This window comes from Cynocephalus volans, chromosome 17 (assembly GCF_027409185.1).
Source record: "Cynocephalus volans isolate mCynVol1 chromosome 17, mCynVol1.pri, whole genome shotgun sequence".
Classification (NCBI taxonomy): Eukaryota; Metazoa; Chordata; class Mammalia; order Dermoptera; family Cynocephalidae; genus Cynocephalus; species Cynocephalus volans.
Window position 1 is genome coordinate 3,279,471 of NC_084476.1, and position 18,933 is coordinate 3,298,403.

General features: G+C 51.9%; 1 protein-coding gene across 2 annotated transcripts; it reads left to right on the forward strand.

Moving 5' to 3' along the window:
* Positions 1–6,382: 6,382 nt before the first annotated feature.
* LOC134365957 (ficolin-1-like) lies at positions 6,383–13,953 on the forward strand. 2 transcript variants are annotated; one of them, XM_063082343.1, is made up of 9 exons: positions 6,383–6,485; positions 7,733–7,846; positions 9,545–9,598; positions 9,893–9,943; positions 10,698–10,724; positions 11,051–11,178; positions 11,624–11,753; positions 12,560–12,694; positions 13,706–13,953. In XM_063082343.1, the coding sequence occupies exons 1-9, from the start codon at positions 6,383–6,385 to the stop codon at positions 13,951–13,953; spliced, it is 990 nt and encodes a 329-aa protein (XP_062938413.1). The 2 variants fall into 2 exon arrangements, with proteins under 2 accessions (XP_062938413.1, XP_062938412.1); XM_063082342.1 differs by having other exon boundaries at positions 9,893–9,928; positions 10,692–10,724.
* Positions 13,954–18,933: the final 4,980 nt, after the last annotated feature.

An 18,933-nucleotide genomic window follows, 5' to 3' on the forward strand; every position in this document is an offset into this window, starting at 1 on the left:
CAGTGTGACAAGAAGCAGAAGCACCTGAAAGGACATCTGCTCCAAACCCCCCTGCACCTGGGCACGCCGAGGCCCTGAGAGGACAGGGCATCCGTGAGGTTGCAGAGTGAGCCTGAAGCTAGGACAGGAGCTCTGGGTTGTCACCGTCCCTCCCGCAGCCCAGGCTGCCTCTAGACACCACAGCCAGGGGTACCTGGAGTCAGGGAGTCTATTTGCAGAGAGAGGCCTGTCTTCCAGAGACATCGGCCATCAGGGTCGGGGACAAGTCTGCTCTACCTCTCAAGCTTGGCAAGTCCCCACCCCAGCCACTCCAGGAAGAAGATGACGCCACTGGAGCTGGAGGAAGAAGCATGGGGCAGAATGTTCTCCTTTGTCATCAGGACTCTGAAAACATGTCCTGTGCCCACCCCATGCATGTCCCCGGTGTGCCATCAAGACAAGCAGGACCACAGGGCTCTGCAGGAGAGGAGAGCAACCGGGTGGCATGTGTGGAGAATGAATTCTTCCCACCAGGAAAAAAGAGAACCGGTTTTTCTGAGTTCGTTGTTAGTGAGTCCTTGGGGTTCTCTAGGATGGAAAAAAGCCAGTAGGATCAACGGACGCCTCGCCCGTGTCTGCTGGACATACTGGACCTGCAGAAGTCAACCACTTCACTTTCACCATCAGTCACCAATTAGAGAACAGAATCTTTAAAAGGTGCCTCTCACCACAGGAACAGAATCCATTAAGTATCCAGGAATTAACTAACCGGAAATTTTAAATTCTGATAAGAGATGTAGAAGATGACCTGAGTCTTCCCAGCTCTCCCCTGGCAGTTAAGGCCGTGTCTTGAAAAACCCCATCCCCGGTGGATGCTGAAGCCTGAACAGGGTCCCCTCGTGCAGCACAACTGTGTCCCACTCTCACCTACCCTTGCTGGTGCAGCCTGCAGGGAATTGGTCCAAGGTCACACAGCTTAGATCAGGAGAACTCAGGTGCCTGGGCAGCAGGCGGAGGTGGCCCAGGGCTGTCCTGGGGATGGGACTAGGAGGCGGGGGTGGCCCAGGGTTGTCCTGGGGATGAGACTAGGAGGCGGGGGTGGCCCAGGGCTGTCCTGGGGATGAGACTAGGAGGCGGGGGTGGCCCAGGACTGTCCTGGGGATGAGACTAGGAGGCGGGGGTGGCCCAGGGCTGTCCTGGGGATGAGACTAGGAGGCGGGGGTGGCCCAGGGTTGTCCTGGGGATGAGACTAGGAGGCGGGGGGTGGCCCAGGGCTGTCCTGGGGATGAGACTAGGAGGCGGGGGTGGCCCAGGGCTGTCCTGGGGATGAGACTAGGAGGCGGGGGTGGCCCAGGGTTGTCCTGGGGATGAGACTAGGAGGCGGGGGTGGCCCAGGGTTGTCCTGGGGATGAGACTAGGAGGCGGGGGTGGCCCAGGGCTCTCCCGGGGACTGGCACGGGAAGAATCTTGGGGTAGGGGGTTAGGGAGATCAGGCCACAGCAACTCTGTGAACTGAAGCATCCCAGGCCAGAGGTCTCTGGGATGCAAGGATGATAAGGCTCTTCCGTGTGCTCCAGTCCTGGAGCCAGCACGCAGCAGACAGGACCCTTCTCTCCAGAGGACAGAAAGGAGTGAGCAGCATTCGAATCCAGGGTTGGAGGGGAACCAGTTAAACCCACCAAGAGGGAGTAGGGGTAGTGTGTCCTTGAGGCTGGACAGAGGGGGCCCCCGGGGTGCACAGACATGTCTGGCACCCTTCAAGGCAAGCCTCAATTTCCTCCTTCCCCCAAATAGAAAGTGCTGAGACAGTGGTGGAGGGAAGACCCTGAGTCTCTTTCCTGAGCTCTGGACTCTGAGCTTGACTTGGCAGTGACCTCTCCCCCAGCAGAGGGGCTCTGGGTGGAGACTGTCCTCACAGCCAAGCAAAGGTGGCCCAGAGAAATCTAAGGAATGGCATGTGAAGGGTCCCAGCCAAGTCCAGCCAGGTGAGTGGCCCCTTACCACAGCTCTCCAGACCTGATGGCAGGAAGGGTGGGGCCCAGCAGAGGGACAGGGGATGGCACAGTGTGTGTTTTCACTCCATCGCAGCAGCACTTCTTTATTTAAAGATTAACCATCGCGTTTTACAGCCTGACGGTGTCTGCCCTGCTGACCCATGGGTGGGTGCACTGGGTGGGTGGGCACGGTCCAGGGGGTAGGACCACCCCCTCTGCCCAGTGGCCACTCTCTGGGCTGGCCTCTCTTGATCCTGCAAAGGCTCGTCTCAAGCTGCATACCCAGGACCCAGAGCAAGAGCTGGCGCTGGCCGACCTCCCAGATTGAGGGCAAGAAAGGGAAGGACATGGGCAACCCTTTACACCCCGTGCCTCCTGGTGACAGCTGTGCTGCAGCTTGTAGCCGGGACAGTAAAGGATGGCTGTGGCACTTACACATCCTGTTCATTTTATTTAAACTTCCTTTTTTAGGTGAAATATAGCACCAAAGTACTGTGTGCCACCCAAAGGAAGCAGTTGCCAGTGCCCGCCACCGGTGCCCCTTCCCGATCTCGCCCCTCCCCCACACGATCTCTCTGCTTGGCATGGTCTTTGTTTTCTGTCCCCCTTACTGCTGTGTGTGCATCCCTCACTCTCCTGTCCACTTTCGCCTCCTCGTGAGCTCCGCACGACGGCGATCACAGCACGCGCTCTCCCTGACCGCTCCTCCCCAGGGCTCTGCCTATGAACGTCAGCGTCACGTGTGTGTGCAGCCGTGGTTCATTCATTTCACTGCTGGATGGACGCTCCCGCGTGAGCCCACTCCAGCTGAGGGGCTGTCTCGCTGTGGGTGGCCCTGGGGGTATTTCCAGTGGGGGACTGGACATTCTCATAAGTGTCTCCTCTACGCCTGGACACTCCTTTCTGTGGAATTGTAGGAAATAATGCTGGTTTTCCAAAGTGGTTATGATCCTCACCCAAACCTTCTGTGGTTTGCCATTTTGAAAAATTCTAGGCCTTTAGTGATGTACGGTGGTATCTCATGTGATTTTTTAAATTTGCATTTCCCTGATTACTAATGAAGTTGAGCATGTTTTATATTTCTATCAGCTATTAAATATTCTCTTTCATGAGCATCTGCCAAAGTCACTTCCCCACTCTCTACAGGACTGTGCATTTACAGGAATTCTTTATTCCAGATACAAGCCCTTTGTCGCTTCTGTTATCAAGCGTTGAAATACACGCAGTCTTCAAAAAGTGCATGGCGAGATTCGTGTTATCTTTTAACTCTACTTTTCCATGAACTTTTTGAATTCCCTCCTATCTCCTTCCCCTTTGTGGCTTGTCTTTTGCATTTTGAAAAACAAATGTTCTTCATTTCATTGTCAATTTTTAGACTTTTCCTTTGTGATAAGTGATTTTCTTTCCTGTATAAAATACTTCCAGGGTTATTTGATATCTTATGATCTGAAACTACTGTTTACCTTTCACGTTTGGGTCTAAAATTCTCCTGATGTTGATATTTTTTTTTTTTTTTGGATAATAAAAGTGAAGTTTCATTTTTTTTGTTTGTTTTTCCATGTGAATATCCATAGTCTGCAGTATTTAGTGACAGTCCCCTCTCTCCCCACTGCTCTGTAGAGCCCCCGTTGTCATGTCATACACCTGAGGGGCGTACATGCCTGCATTTGCTTCTGGGCTCTTCGCTCTGTTCCGCCGGTTCACTGTGTATCCCTGAGTCAGGACCACACTGTCTTAGTCACTAGGGCTTTATAACATGGTTGGAATCAGGTGGAGCAAGTCTTCCCTCCTGGTTCTTACCCAAGAGTATCTTGGCTATTGGCCCTTTGCCTTTTACATGAATTTTAAATTTACCTTGTCCACTCTCACAAAAAAATGGGAATTTAATTGATAATTCAGTAAGTTTCTAGATCAATTGGAGAAAACTAACATTTTGGTGATGCTGACTATTCTAATCAACATAGATATAGACAAGGACATAGAATATTCTCCCAATTATTTTGATCTTTAAGGTCCCTCAGCTCCTATTTGATAGTTTTGTACATGGAAGACTAGCATATATTTTGTTAGATTTAATCACAATTATTTGACTTTATTTGACAAATTTTTAAAATTTCATTTTTTAATTCTTTGTGGCTAGTTTTTAGAAACAATTGATTTTTGCTCAACTTTTTATTCCAATAGTTTATCTTTAGACTCCCTTGGATTTTCTACATACTCAATCCTATCTTCTGAAAATAACAATTTTGCATCTGCCTTTTCAATCCTTTCACATTTTGTTTTCTTGCCTACTGTACCAGGCAGTGACATCCAATACAATGCTGGCTGGACTGAGGTTATGAGCACCTTTGTTTGTTCTCAATCTCTGAGGCCCATTAATTATGTTGTAACTTCCATATCTACAGCTTCTGCGGATCTGTTTCTATGGTCTGTTGTTTCTGTTGATTCTTACACATGTTGTCTTTTTCTCACGAACCTGGTTATCTTTGATCGTGCTTTAACATTCAATTTGCAAAAAAAAAAATGTGCAGAAATAATGTGAGGCCTGGGAGGATGCGACTCTTCTGAGAAAATTCTTGTGGGTTTCTGCTAGGAGCCTGGGGGCACTAGCAATCTAGAAAAGCCTTAATACAAGTTCAGGAGTTGAGTTTTTTCCTGGGACACTTAGACAGCTCAGAAACAGTTTGCAGTTCGCATGAGGGATGGTTATTGCTGATCACCTTACTCCTAGGGTGCAGCCCTTCTGGACCCCAGCCCAAAATCCATATCCTTCACAGGCCCGAATACCAACCTTTGACCCTTAGTACTATAAGGTTGCCAAAGTAGCTGCCCAGCTTCTCAGGTGCCTTTTGGGAACTGGCAAATCCCCATGGCAAAAAGAGGTCCCGGATACTGGTTTCACCTGTCCAGTTTTCTGTCGCTCCCAAGAGTTTGGCAAAGTCATCCTTTACCACATGGCTAGCGTGGCTATGTCTTCCAGCAAATCTCTGCTTTATGCTCTATTTGTCTTCAGTAGGATCATGGCCCCACATACCTAAACGGCCACTGCCAGAAGCCAGATGATTTTCACTGATCCAACGTTGAGATCCTTAAACCTGAGAGCTTCTTGCATTCTTTCATACTCTTAGGAACATGAACTTGACATCTGACTATGTGGTTGACACCTCACCTGAAATCATTCTACTGAAAACGCCAAGAAGAGAAAGCGCCCTCACACCCAGGAGGCTGCTAGCAGGTGGAATTGAGGGACATTGACCTGCTGCCTCTCCCCCTGTCCTGACTAAAGCCCGAGTAAGCGTAGCTCCCCAGGGACCCAGACCTGTCCTGCCCGGCCCAGTTGCTCAGAGAGAGTAACGGGCATCTGCACAGCAGAGACTCTTGCTCCCTCTTGCCATAGCAGAAGCCACTGCATGCAAGTGGGCAAAGCCCAGTGTTGTTGTAGCATTCAGGGACTGGGCCGAGGTCCTAGGTCCCTGGGCCAAGCCTCTAGTCTGGCCGTCCCCCACATCTCTCCTACCAGAGTAGCCAGTGTGGTTGGAAACCCAGTATACCCACTCTGGCCCAGAGACACAGCAAACCACAAGACAGTTCCTCCCCAGGCCTCTCCCCTCCTGCCATCTGACCCTCCTCAGTGACCTTTTCTACATGTCTTCAGAAGTCCTTCACAAAATGCCCTCAGTGTGTCCAGCTGAGTGTGATTCACAGCATAAGGTATGGAATACGGCCTTGAGGATTTGGGGAACAAGACATATCCTCACTTTTGGGTGTAAAGAACAGCCCCAGCGACCCGCAAGACATTGGTCTCCTGCCTGGCTTTTACTAGCTATGTGACTTCAATTTCTCACCTGTAAATCCCAGATCATTTATCTCCCTAATGGGGCTGGTGTAACAATGACAAGATGTAAGTAGTCCTTGGGATATAATAGGTGCTCAAAAGTTGTTGTTTTTTTTTTTCCTCTCCCTGCATGTCAGGTTCCCAAGACTGGCTCAGACCCTGAACATTCTGGAACTCAAATGAGGCAGGAAAATATCTCCAACAACGTCTGCCCTATCCCCAGCTAAGGCCTCGGGGTCTGGTTTTGGTGTGGCTGCGGAAGATGATGGGGGCTTGGGGGCTGGACTCTCCTTAAGCCACGAATGAGGCAGAGGCAGATCTTTCCAGCAGAGGGATCTTGGGAGCTCTCTGGACTGGGAACAAGTGTCCTTGTTGGGGAGCGAGCCTAACAGAGCGGGCAGCTTGCTGGAAGGAAATACCCTTCACGATTTCCTCGTAGCTCCTGTTGGTGCAACCGAACAGCCTGCAGGAAGTGGAAGCGCCCAAGGGGGTTGAGAAACTGCAGCCCAAGGGTTGGGCTGGTGTGCCCTCCGTGTGACAGCTGGGAGCCTCTTCAAAGTCAAGACCAAGGAGCATGGAGCTGAGCAGCACCACTGTGGCCCGAGGGCCACCTGTCCTGCTTGTCTTGTTCCTGTACTTCCAGGAGCTGACTGCCCACACCGCCGACACCTGTCCAGGTGAGACGGACCTGAGGTCTCTGGTCCCTGACAGTTGGTGACTTCACACTCCCTGAAGGAGACGGAAGCCCAGGAAAACTGAATGACTTGCCCAAGGTCAAGGAGGGAGAAGGGATTCATACTGGCTCTGCCTGCATCTGAAGCCTGTGCATTGCCCCGTGGACCCTCCCAGCACATCTTGGCTGTGCCACCGAGAAGGAAGAGCACACCGTGGACTTTTTCTACCTTCTTACAGGCTTTCTGGAGAGGTGCTGTCAGATTCTCTAGGCCAGTGGCTGCCGCCCTTACTGGGAGCGGTGGGTGGGGAGGGGGCGTTGTTAAGAATGCAGAGGTCCGGCCCTCACCCCAGAGAGTCCTATTCAGTAGATGTGGGCAACGGCTCGACGTGGAGGAGACGAGTCTACCACACTGAATCTGGAGCCAGTGACTCTGTCCAGACTCAGCGAAATGCTGCTCCTAAACAGGCAAGCCTCCCCTGAGCTGATGACGGATTTATAAAGGAAATGGAAATAGTAAATTACAGCCTGCTCTAGCGGAAAGAGGACTTGGAGGAGAGGCAGGAAATACAGTAGAAAATGGTAACTGTTCAAATGTCCTGGTGACAGCAGATTTAATGCCACAAATTCTAAGTTGTCATTTAAGAGGACTTGTTAGTTTTGTAATCGTGAAATTAAAAATGTGTTTTCAAAGAAGCAGACAAGCTCTGTTGGATTCCAGTTGTGTCCCAGCTTGCCCTGTGTCCTTGGGTCAAACACTTCCCCTCTCCAGGGGACCCAGGAGACCCCTTCCAGCTGAGTAGTTCTACGATCACATTCCCAAGGTCTGGGAGTGAAAATGTTATGTTGACCAAAATTCTCCAAGTTTCCCGTAAATATTTATTGCTATTATTTATTGAAAGTACCCGCGGTTTATGATTCTCTGTCTCATGACCACAAATCATACTGAGATTTTAAAAATTTGCCTTCTCTAATTTAACCTCCCCCACAAACCTATTCCTATCCCCATTTGGCAACCCAGGAGACAGAAGCTCAGAGGGGTTAAGTGACTTGCCCGAGGACGCAGCACTGAGGAGCTGGGGATTCCTCTCGGGCCAGGTGGTCTCCAAGGCCAGGCCCCTGCCCTGCATCGCCTCCCGGCCTGACCGTGCCCAGGGGTGAGGACTGACCAAGGCCCCATCAGAGGCGGGGAGCTCACTGCCGGGCCGACCCTCAGGCCGGGCACTGACTGGCCACTGTGTTCCTCTGCAGAGGTGAAGGTGGTGGGTCTGGAGGGCTCCGACAAGCTCACTATTCTCCGAGGCTGCCCAGGGCTGCCCGGAGCCCCAGGGCCCAAGGGAGAGGCGGGCGCCAACGGAGGGAGAGGTACGTGCTGGGCGGGGCGGGGTGGTCAGAAACGGTGGGAGGGGGGCTGACTCCTGCTCTTCTGAATTTTTTTTTTCTTATTTTAAAAAATTAATATTATTATTATTATTCGGTGGCTGGCAGTACAGGGATCTGGACCCTGACTTTGGTGTTATAACACTGCGCTCTAACCACCTGAGCTACCAGCCACCTTGCTCTTCTGAAGTTAGATGCCAGGTTGGGCAAGGCCCCCACTGCGGTTCCTAATCGGGACCTTCGGTCGTGGCCCCAGCTCAGAGCCAGTCTCAGAAGCCGACCCGCAGGGTCCTGGGGGGCTTCTGAAGATGCCCGAGGAGGGAGCGCATCTGTTCATCCCCCGTGAGCTGTCAGTGGGTGTGCTGTCATAGAAATCTGCTTCCTGTCCTTGATCCGATGCCAGCTTTACTTGGCATTGGCAAGGCTTCTAGACTCTGTGGACCTCCCTATTCTCACCTGACCACTGAGGTGACCACTTTCCTCTCAGCTTACCTCAGATAGGGAAACTGAGGCCGAAAGGGGCCAGCAATGTTCTGAATTCAACACCAGTAAGAAGTGGAGCTGGGACTTGAACCCGGGTCTGCCTCAGGGCCCTGCCAGCATCCCTGAGCCTGAGCCGCAGTCTGGGCTCTGCGTGTGGAGCTCTGCGCACTGGCGCCTCTCCCACAAAGATGAGCGCAAGCGGCAGGCCCTGCCTTGGCGGGTTTTGGGTCCCCCAAGCCTGGCGTAAGGCACATGTGTGACAAAAGTCCAACAAGGCGGTGAGTTGCCCGTGCCTGGAGGTGTTCAAGGTGATACTTGCAGAGCACCTGGTGGAGACACCCCAGTGGACAAAGGACAAGCTTGGACATCCCTACGAATTGCACAAGGTGTCCAGGCTCAAAGTCACCTGAGCGGCCCCTGGTATCTACCGGTGGGTGTGGCTAATCTGTCCCAAAGCAGGAACCAGCCCCACGCACTCTGCTCCGGCCTGGCAGGGGACAGTGAGAAGGCTGGCGGATGTCCCTGCTGCCTTCACTGAGGCTGGGAGCTGCCTTTCCTGGATGGCATCGGGGGAGGGGAGGGCCTGACTCTGGGCTCAGGCCTACCTGGTGGGTGGAACCCAGGAGCCGGGTGTCCTGAGCCCCTGCTGATGGTGATAACACTGGCCCGGGAGACCACATGGCTCCTGGGTCTCCCCTGTGATCAGAACCACACAGAGGGCGGTGTGACTGCTCTGCAGCCTCTGCTGCGTCCCGGGGCTCGGGCACAAAGCAGAGGCAGATCCTCTCTACGAGAAGCTCACTCTCGCAGCGCAGGGACCCGGCAGGACGAGGTTCTCTGAGGACGTGTCCCAGAACCCGGCCCTAACTAGACAGTCCAGCTCTGTGAAGACCACGTGGACCCAGGCCCTGTGGTCCACAGAGGGTGGAACCAGATTGTACCCAAAGAGCAAACAGGAGCCCATGGATGCCCTGCCCTGAGGCCCGAGCCCAGAGTGCAGGCCACCACTAGCCCCTGCGCCTGTGCGGCTCCGTCACCACCACCTGCGGTCACCACCACGCTGGATCCGGGCCAGCAGTCCTGAGGGTTACTGGAGCGGGAACAGAGGAGGGGTCAGGGCTGTACTGCTTGGGGCCAAGACTCTCACGCAGAATTGTTTAGGTGGCCTTTTTCTCAACGACGTGTGTTTGGAATTTGCAGGAGAACGAGGTCCCCCCGGACCACCTGGGAAGGCAGGACCACCCGGGCCCAAAGGTAAGCACGTGATGAAGCGTGAGTAGGGGCTGAGCAGGATCTGGGGTCTGTCTATAAGGAAGGGAGGGGGTGTCCCTGTCATATCCCCGGCCTCGTGTCCCCTTCCCCACCATTGAGGCCCTGACATTTTAAAACCTGGGTAAGCCAGCAGGACCTGAGGATGGGGTTCCCGGGGTTCTGTCCAGCAATGTCCCCAAAGCAGCGCACCTCAGGGGTGTGCAGGGCGGACGGGCCGTGCTCTCAGCAGACCAGACATTCTCTGCATCCGCATCTCACTGTCCTGTCTCATCTCAGGAGACCGAGGGGAAAGGGGACCGCGTGGAGAAAAAGGTGAGCCGTCCCGCTGTCCTGAACGGAGGTGCCGGGTGCCTCAGCCGGCTTTGTCCCGGGCGGGCCCCTGAGGAGGGCCTCAGACCCAGTTCCTGCCCGTCCAGGCCACGGGTGGGGAGGGGTCAGGTCCGGACACGGTGTGTCCTCAGGGTCCATGAGGGCTCGAGCCCCAGCACCTGCCCGCAGCGCCCACGCGGTGGCAACACTGTACTGTGCACATGTGTGGACGTTTTACTGATTTAAATTTGTGTCCAATTCATGTTCACTTATTTAAAAAATTGTAAACTTAAGAAAAAGCAAAACTTACACAAGTCTAGGGCACAGTCACATATTCTGTCTACAAATAAAAATCCCAAGATTGGGGCACAGACCCAAGTTTGAGATGCCACCCGACACTTCCACCGCAAGCAAGGGGACTCTCAGGCAGACTTGGGTTGAGCGCAGAATGACCGAGATGGACTTGGAAGAGTCCATTCTCCACTTCAATGGGACGTGCAGGCCAGTGTCATGGCCCAGGGCCACGGCTGGTTAGCACTGTCTGACTGGCGGTGCTTAGCACCATCCACGGAGAACCCAGACCCGGCGGGGCCAGGCCAACCAGGTTTGGCCTCCACAGTCCGGGTGTCGTGTCCCAAACCTGTACTCAGAACTGGATCATGTCTGTTTCCTTCCCTCTTGTGTCCTGTGTTCATGGAGCAATTAGGGCTGAAGGAGACGAGGGCTGGGACTTCCAAATGATCCCTGTTCCCTCTGCCCACAACAGGAGGAGCTGGGCAGTCTCCGTCATGTGCTGCAGGTGACTGGTCACGCCTGGACACCTGTCAGATGCCTTAAGAAGTACCAGGGAAAGACACTCATAGTTGTATGCTCCAAAGAAAATTAGTGTGCCCCAAAGGCCAGGTGCCCAGAGACTGGGGGCGGTGCTGGGAGGGGGGTCAGGTGGCCTGGGCTTGGCCATCACAGCGGGGGGCCCTTGAGGGCTGTGTCTCTGTCCCAGGCCTCCGGGTCCTCTCTGTCCATGCAGACCCCTCTGTCCCTGCTTCCCCTCCCTCCCTCCCCTCCCACTGCCCCTGCCCTGCCCCAGCCTCCCTGCCTGGCATCCCTGCCTGGTTTCCTTGCCAGGACCACGGACCTGCAAGGAGCTGCTCACCTGGGGGCACTTTCTGAGCCGCTGGCACACCATCTACCTGCCCGACTGCCGGCCCCTGACTGTGTTGTGTGACATGGACATGGACGGTGGGGACTGGACCGTGAGTGTTGGGCTGGGGTCCTCGGGCTGAGGTGGGCGGCCTGGGAAACCTGGAGAGCAGGTTGCTCACCTGGCGAGAAAACACACGCTCTGAGCCTTCTCTACTCCGCTCTGCGTCTCAGGTGCCCCCTCCTTTCACTGAGGACGGGGAGGCTCAGAAATGATGGGGGACACGACCCCCTAGGTAAAAGTTGCAGCCGGACACGAGGCTCAGAGGGAGCCCACTACTCTCTGCTGTGTGGCTTTGGGTTGCCGCCTGCCCTCTCTGAGCCTCCATTTCCTCCTTCCCCACATGGGGGGTGTGAGGAGACCACGTGGCCGTGCTCGTGGCACCTGCCCCTGTCGCTCTGAGAACTATACATCCCTGCTCCCGCGTGAGGCCGGGGTCCCGTGCTGAGGACGTCAGCCTGGACCTCCCGTCTCCCGGTCCCCTCGCTGCTGCACAGGTTTTCCAGCGGAGGGTGGACAGCTCCGTGGACTTCTATCGGGACTGGGTCGCATACAAGCAGGGCTTCGGCAGTCAGCTGGGGGAGTTCTGGCAGGGGAACGATAACATTCACGCCCTGACCGCCCAGGGTAGGGCTGACACGGGACTGCCCAGCCCCTTAGACCTGGGCCATCTGGAACACGAGACCTGCTTCTCTGGACCCAGGGGCGGTTGGGCTCTGAGCACACACAGCGCAGGGCTGCGACGTCCTCAGATGCGCACTCACTGCTGTGTCTCCCGACATGTCAGGGTCAGGGAATGTTAGAGCACTAGGGTGGAGCCTTGTCCCATTGTCAAGGCCATTCACATCTTAGAAGCCAAGAGTAGGAAGCGGGAGGGAGACAGCAGGGCTGGGTGGTCTGTGTTGTGGCTGGCACGTCATTCCCACCAAAACCCTCCCTTGCCTCCTCTGGCTCTAACCTGTGCCGCATCCATGCCCACACCCCAACAGTGAGAGGGTATCACCCCCACTCTGTCCATGCTATTGGCATCAGGGCTGGTCCTGAGGAAAACTGCAAAACTGGTGACGTGTTCTGTCTCCATCCACGACCTCGGGGCCACCTTGCAGGCATCCGCTCATGGGCCTCAAATTCTTGCCAAGGAAACTACAGCTCTAGCTTCTCACGCTGCCGTGTTAGCGGCTAACTTCTCCATTTGCAGGAGAATTTACACCTTCAAAATAAAGGAATGCTTCACTCTATCAAATAAACACCAAGTGCAGGCTTTCAGGCCTGGCTTTTGGAATCACAGGAAGATATTTAGAAACAGGGACGCGTCCCAGAAGTCCTCACCTCAGCAGGGCATTCTCACACATTCCCTTGAGAATGTGCCCAACCCTACCTCTCATGCCTGGTGGCAGAAGGATGTTTAAGGATTTTAAAATCTTTTCCAGCAGGAACTAGTGAGCTCCGGGTAGACCTCATGGACTTTGAGGGAAACCGCCAGTTTGCCAAGTACACATCACTCAGGATGGCGGCCGAGGCGGAGAATTACAAGCTGGTCCTGGGGGCCTTTGTTGGGGGCAGTGCAGGTGAGTGTCTGGACTGGGCCTCATGGCCTGGGCTTCCGACGGGAACTTGGCTCTGTCTCCCCTGGGCGATCTTGGGCTAGGGCCGTGCCTCTCTGAGCCTGGCTTCTTCATCTATAAATGCAGGCACTAATGTAGACCCACGTCTCCATGTAGCGTGGAGTCACCGCACGCCATCAGTTAATGCTCCTAAGGCTGTGTCTGCCTCACAGTGAGCTGTCTATGAGGGGGGCCTAAGACAAGTGACCATGGTCACTGCTGAGCCCTGAAAGAGGGTGGTCATTTCTCACGGTGCTTTAGGGCCCTGTTTCCCAAACTGTGTTCTACGGAACTCGAGCCCTGTGGGGCATTCTTAACTGAAATGACTCTGGCCACGTGATTTGGGGAGGCGTGTCCTACAGAGCATCTGCTTGGGGAATCCCCACCGCACAGCTGTTCACTGAAGGCTCTGAGCACGGCTGCGGCATGAAGCTTATTTAACTGTGCTGTGCTTGGAGCCACACGGAGCGAGGGTCTCCCTGGGGGAGCTCTGACAACGAGAGCCTCGGAGTTTATAATCTTGTTTTACACATGGAAGGAAGCAGGACAGGAATGTCACCTGCTTTCTGCAGGTGGTAAAGCTGAGGCTCAGTCGTGACCATGCTCACCTGCAGGAGCCTGCAGTGAGCGCCGTGCCCAGGGCTCAAGACAGATCAGGATGGGCCCCTGCATGAAGGCCATGTTGTACCTCCTAAGGGACCACCAGGGCAACCAGGGGGCAGGGAGAAGCCCAGAGGGGAGGTGATGGCTGGAGGGGGATGGTGGGCTGTGGGCAGAAGACCTGGACCCAAGGCAGGAGCTGTGCCTCTGTTTCCTCTTCCCCCAAGGCCTGGGCAGGTCGTTTACCCCCTGGACCTCAGCTGGTCCATCTCTAAAGTCAGGAAGATGCCCATCAGAGGGGGAGCAGGACCAGGTGAGGCCCCAGATGGCAGGGCTTGGTCGCGCATCCACAAAACCCACCTTTTCTCTGAGCAGGGGATTCTCTGACACTCCACAGCAACCAATCCTTCACCACCAAAGACCAGGACAATGACCAGCAGTCTTCAAACTGTGCTGTGCCATTCAAGGGGGCCTGGTGGGACACTGATTGTCACTCGTCAAACCTGAACGGTCTCTACCTGGGGGGTTCCCATGAGAGCTACGCCAATGGGGTCAACTGGAGGACCGGGAATGGCTACAAATACAGCTACAAGGTGTCTGAGATGAAGGTCCGGCCCGCCTAGCTCTAGTGGGACGAGGTGGCCCGAAGAGGGCCCCTGCATACTGGCAGGGAGGGCTCCATGAGCACAGAGCACCGCGACATCACAGCTCTTCATCCTGTCCCCAGCCAAGGAACGTGCTAACCCTGCGCTCCCTGCCGTCCCTTGCCTTGCAGCGCGATAGAACCCGTGATGTGGAAGCCCGTCCTCTCCCCGTCCCCCACAACGTCCCCAGGAGGGACACGATGGCTCTAAAACATGCTTGCTTTCTGACAGACGAGCTCACCCAGTTTTAGTTTGTGTTTCCTGAACACCGTGGTTTTGAGCATTTCCGTAGCTGTCGTGCAGCAGCTGTTGCTCAGGAATTTGGTGAGTTGAGAAGAGCTGGGGTGCCCACGTCCCAGACAAAGTCAGAGGTGTCCAAAGGGCTTATGGGATGTTCCCATGGACTCAGCCTTCAACCGCCTCCACTAATTGACATGGGGCGGCCCCTCCGTCACCCCAAGCCTCCCTCCCCTTATGACTCACGCACAGCTCTTCATGCATCTTTAACGATGTCACTTTGGGCCTAGAAAAGTTTCAGGAAAAGGGGAAGAAGTTAAGTAGGAATGTCTGCTTCCCGTCCCGCGTCTGTGCTCTGGGCCAGCTGCCCCCCGCGAAGAGCTAAAACACCAAACCCCGGCCCCGAGGAAGCGGGGAAGCGGGTCACGGCTGTCCACACGGGAGCCCGGGTGGGGCCCGCCTCGCACGACACGAACCCCTGCTCCGGGAGACATAATAAAGGGAAGGAGGGAGGAGTGTGACCGCACCAAGGTTGAGAACTTCTGCCAACCAAAGGACACTCTGAGAGAGTAAAAGGAAAGTCGCAGAGGGACACAATCACTTTGCAACATGTATGTATTTTGTTTTCTGCTGCTGCCACAACGAATCACCACAAATGTAGTGGCTTAAAACAACAGATGTTTATCTCACAGCTCTGTAGGTCAGAAGTCCAACAGAGGTCTCCTTGGGCTGGAAGCGAGGGGTCGGGGGGCTGCAGCCTCTGGAGGCCCCAGGAAGAATCTGTGCTGTGCCTTTTCCAGCTTCTAGCGGCCACCTGGCATGTCTTGGCTGTGGCCTCTTCCTCCAACTTCAAAGCCAGCAACACTCATCTCTCTGTCCTTCCTATGTCACGTCTCCTTCTGACCAGTCAGAAAAGGCTCTCCACTTTTCAGGACTCGTGTGATTAGACCGGGCCCCCCTGGATAAACCCTTCTCAGGTCGGCACCTTAGTCACATCAGCAGCGTCTCTTTTGTCTGTTTTGCCGTGGAAGGTTTACACACGTTCTGGGCATTAGAGCAGGGGGTCTTTGGCAGGGGAGAGGGGACATTATCCTGCCTACCATAGCCGATTAAAAAAAAAGAAAAGGCACAGGCTCCTATCTGAAAGAAATCCTGCAAACAGTAAAAAATTATAGCAGCTCAGTAAAAAAAATGGGTATGAGATTTTAATGGACACTCCACAAAAGTGGTATCCACTGGGCCAGCATATTTATAAAAAGGTTCTCTACTTATTACTTATCGGAGAAATACAAATTATAACCAGAATGAGGCTCTGCTGTGCACTCATCAGAACTGATAAGACTGGAAAAGCTGACAGCACTGAGTGTGGGGTGACTGGTGGTGGGGGACCTTCATGCACTGCTGGCCGCCATGCGAGCAGATGCACCAGACTGGAAAACAGTTCGGCATTAACTATTAGAGCAGAAGACACACGTTCCTTTGATCTGGCAATTCCACTTCATGGCCTGGAAGTGCCTGTCATGTGACCAGGGGCATGACCAGGAATATTTACAGCCAAATACAGTAGTCCCCCCCTTATCCACCGGGGATATGTTCCAAGACTCACAGTGGAAGCCTGAAACCTCAGACAGCACCAAACCCTGTATGTGCCGTGTTTTTCTATCTGACACTGAGACGACTACTCAGCTACGAACAGGTGGGTGGCACTGGGTAAATGGCGCTTCACATCTTGGGCGGGACAGAGTAGGACGGCTTGAGATTTCATCACATGAAGCAGAATGACGCACAATTTAAAACTTGAATTTCCCATTTAATATTTTCAGACCGTGGTTGACTGCAAGAAACTGAAACCATGGATAAAGGGGGACTGTTGTATTCTCAGTAGGTCCAAACTGGAGTCAACTGCCCATCAGGAGGGAAAAGGAAAAACAAAACAAAAGGCGAGGATAGCCATTCAGTAGATCTCCATGCAGCAATGAAAATTAAACAGCCCCAACCACACAACAAGAGGTGAGAATCTCACAACTACGGTGGCAAAACAATCCAGATTCAAGGGACTACCGTACTATGGATTCCACTTTACATAAAGTGTTTTTTTTCCAAAAGCAAAGGTAACCTATAGTAAAAGGGTACTTCAAAAAGTTTGTGGATATATTTGTATTATCTTTTAATTATATTTTTTTCACGAACTTTTTGAAGTACCCTTGTATTCTGGATGCACACGTACATGGTAAAGGAATAAAGAAAAGTAAGAAAGTGACTGCGTTTGGCTGTGGGACAGATTCGTGGCTTGGAAAGAACAGGGACGGGCCTTTGGGGGACTGGCAGTGATTCGGGTCTTTACCAGGTGGTGATTACACGCGTGTTTGCTATAGGGTGGTAAGAGGACTTACGCTATACTTTTTGTGTTATACGCTTTTGTGTAGGTGTTATGATCCACAATTTAAAAACTGTTATTAAACAAAATGCACGTGCTTGGATCCAGGGACAGGAGCAACACACACATTTTTAACTGATGTCCAGTGTCCTAGACTCTGTAACTGCAAGGAGAGGTCCCTGCATCCCACCAGGGGCTGACCAGATCCCACCGGGTCCCAACCATGATCTCTAGTCAAATACAAAATCCATTAACTGGGGCGCTCCTTTTCTTCCTTAGTAGGTAAACACCTTAAAAACCTGGGAAGGGCCGAGCCCGTGGCGCACTCGGTAGAGTGCTGCGCTGGGAGCGCGGCGACGCTCCCGCCGCGGGTTCGGATCCTATATAGGAATGACCAGTGCACTCCCTGGCTGAGTGCCGGTCACGAATAAGACAAAAAAAAAAAAAAAAAAAAAAAAAAAAACCTGGGAAGACTTAGAGTTAAGTCTAGAAATGATTAGTATAATCAAAGCTGTAGAATTATGACTTTTGCATTAAGGAATCTGGACAAATTAGATATTTCATAGTCTTACAGTATTTAAAGAATTTGGCCTATTATAAAGAAAGTCTCATAAATCCAATCTAAAATGAGTAATTAACTAATTGACTTAGTCTTGTGGTGTTACATGGAAATCTTAGTGCATTTATACACAGTAGTGGAATATTTAAGAGACTTTGGGGTCATTCATTTCTAAGTTACATTATTAGATTTCTAAAAATTAATTAGTACTAGGAAGGTTTTGTTCATTGGACAACTGAAATGCTTAAGAAAGAATTTGAATATATTACACTTATTATTGCAATTTAAAATGCTTAAAGGTATTTAATGAACTAAATTTGTAGTATTCAAATGCCCTCAAAAGGTGACTGTTAAGATGTGTAGGTCTTATAAATGGAGAAACAAGATCTGTAAGCCAGACTTAAAAGATCAGGGAGGAGCTAAGTTTTTGAATTTATAGCTTTCAGAAACTGAATATTAATTTTAAGAAGCAAAGAGTCTTTTCTAAATGCCAATTCCTCCCAAAACTCACATCAGCAAAACTCACTGACAGTTAGAGCTGCCAAGCCTTGGTGATTTGGGGGATGAAACAAAATTTAAGTGAAAAGACAGCAAGCCACCTGCCTCTCAGGTCAGTGGAACTGTTCCCGACCATAAGAACCCCAGGCAGGAGCACAGGCACGGCCCCATCCAGCAAGGTTCTGGCACTTGTGGACACATATACACAGTGTCATTTCTGTTCCCTTTTCTCTCCTTTCTGGACTTCTTTTGCATTTGTTGAATATTTTTTGTATCCCATCTCCTCCTCTCTTAGCTTAAAACCTGTCCGTTCTTTTCCTGTTCTTTTGGTGTTTATGCTGGAGATTGTAACATATATTCTTGACTTTTAACAGTTTAACATAAATTATTCCTTCCACCATTTTACCGTTGAAGACCTTTAAACACCTTTAACCACACAGCTCGCACCACCTTTTGTCATTGTCGTCATGCATTCCAATGATACATTTGTATATGAAAGACATGCTTATTATTATTGTCTTGTGCAGACAGTATTCATCTTTATCCACATTTTTACCCTTTATATTCCCTGTATTTCTGTTTTCAGTTTGGGATCCTCTTCTTGCTGCCTGACAAACTCTCTTTCACATAAAGGGTCATCAAAAAGTTCATGGAAGTTTTCATATTATCTTTTAATTCCTATTTTTCCACGAACTTTTTGAAGTACCCTTGTAAACACTCAGTAACAGAGGTTACTGTTCTTTGGCCCTCCAGAAAGTTAACAAGCAAAATGCCTTCAGCATCTCTAAAGCTGTTCCCATGACCTTTGCTCTTGACCTGTCTGCTTTTGCTGTGACTGGACCACTTCCACCTCTTGGTAGCCATTGCTTTGATCGTGATTTTTCTTCAGGACTGTCCTGGTAAAACCATGTTTCATCTTCTGTTATAATTCTATGAAGAAATTCTTCAGGATCTTGATCCCACTTGTTTAAAATTTCCATTGAAAGCTCTGCTCTTGTCTATAGCTGATCTGGATACAGCAGCTTTGGTTCCTGTGGAGTAGAAAGTTTGCTTGACTTTAGTTTTGCAGTCAGAATTGTGTAAGCTGAACCAATTGAAATGTCTGTGGTGTTGGCTATTATTCCTGCTGTTAATCATCAGACCTCTTCGATGAGGGCACAAACAAGATTAATTTTCTTTTTTCCCAATTGATGTGGATGGTCTGCTGCTGTGAGCACATCTTCAGTATCATCTCATCCCTTCTTAAAATGCATCATCCATTTATAAACTGCTGATTTCTTTGGGGCAT

Coding starts and splice junctions, on each gene's coding strand:
- LOC134365957 (XM_063082343.1), top strand. CDS start 6,383: ATGGAGCTGAGCAGCACCACTGTGGCCCGAGGGCCACCTGTCCTGCTT. Junction 11,754..12,559: donor TCACGCCCTGACCGCCCAGG/GTAGGGCTGACA, acceptor CTTTTCCAGCAG/GAACTAGTGAGCTCCGGGTA. Junction 12,695..13,705: donor CTTTGTTGGGGGCAGTGCAG/GTGAGTGTCTGG, acceptor TTCTCTGAGCAG/GGGATTCTCTGACACTCCAC.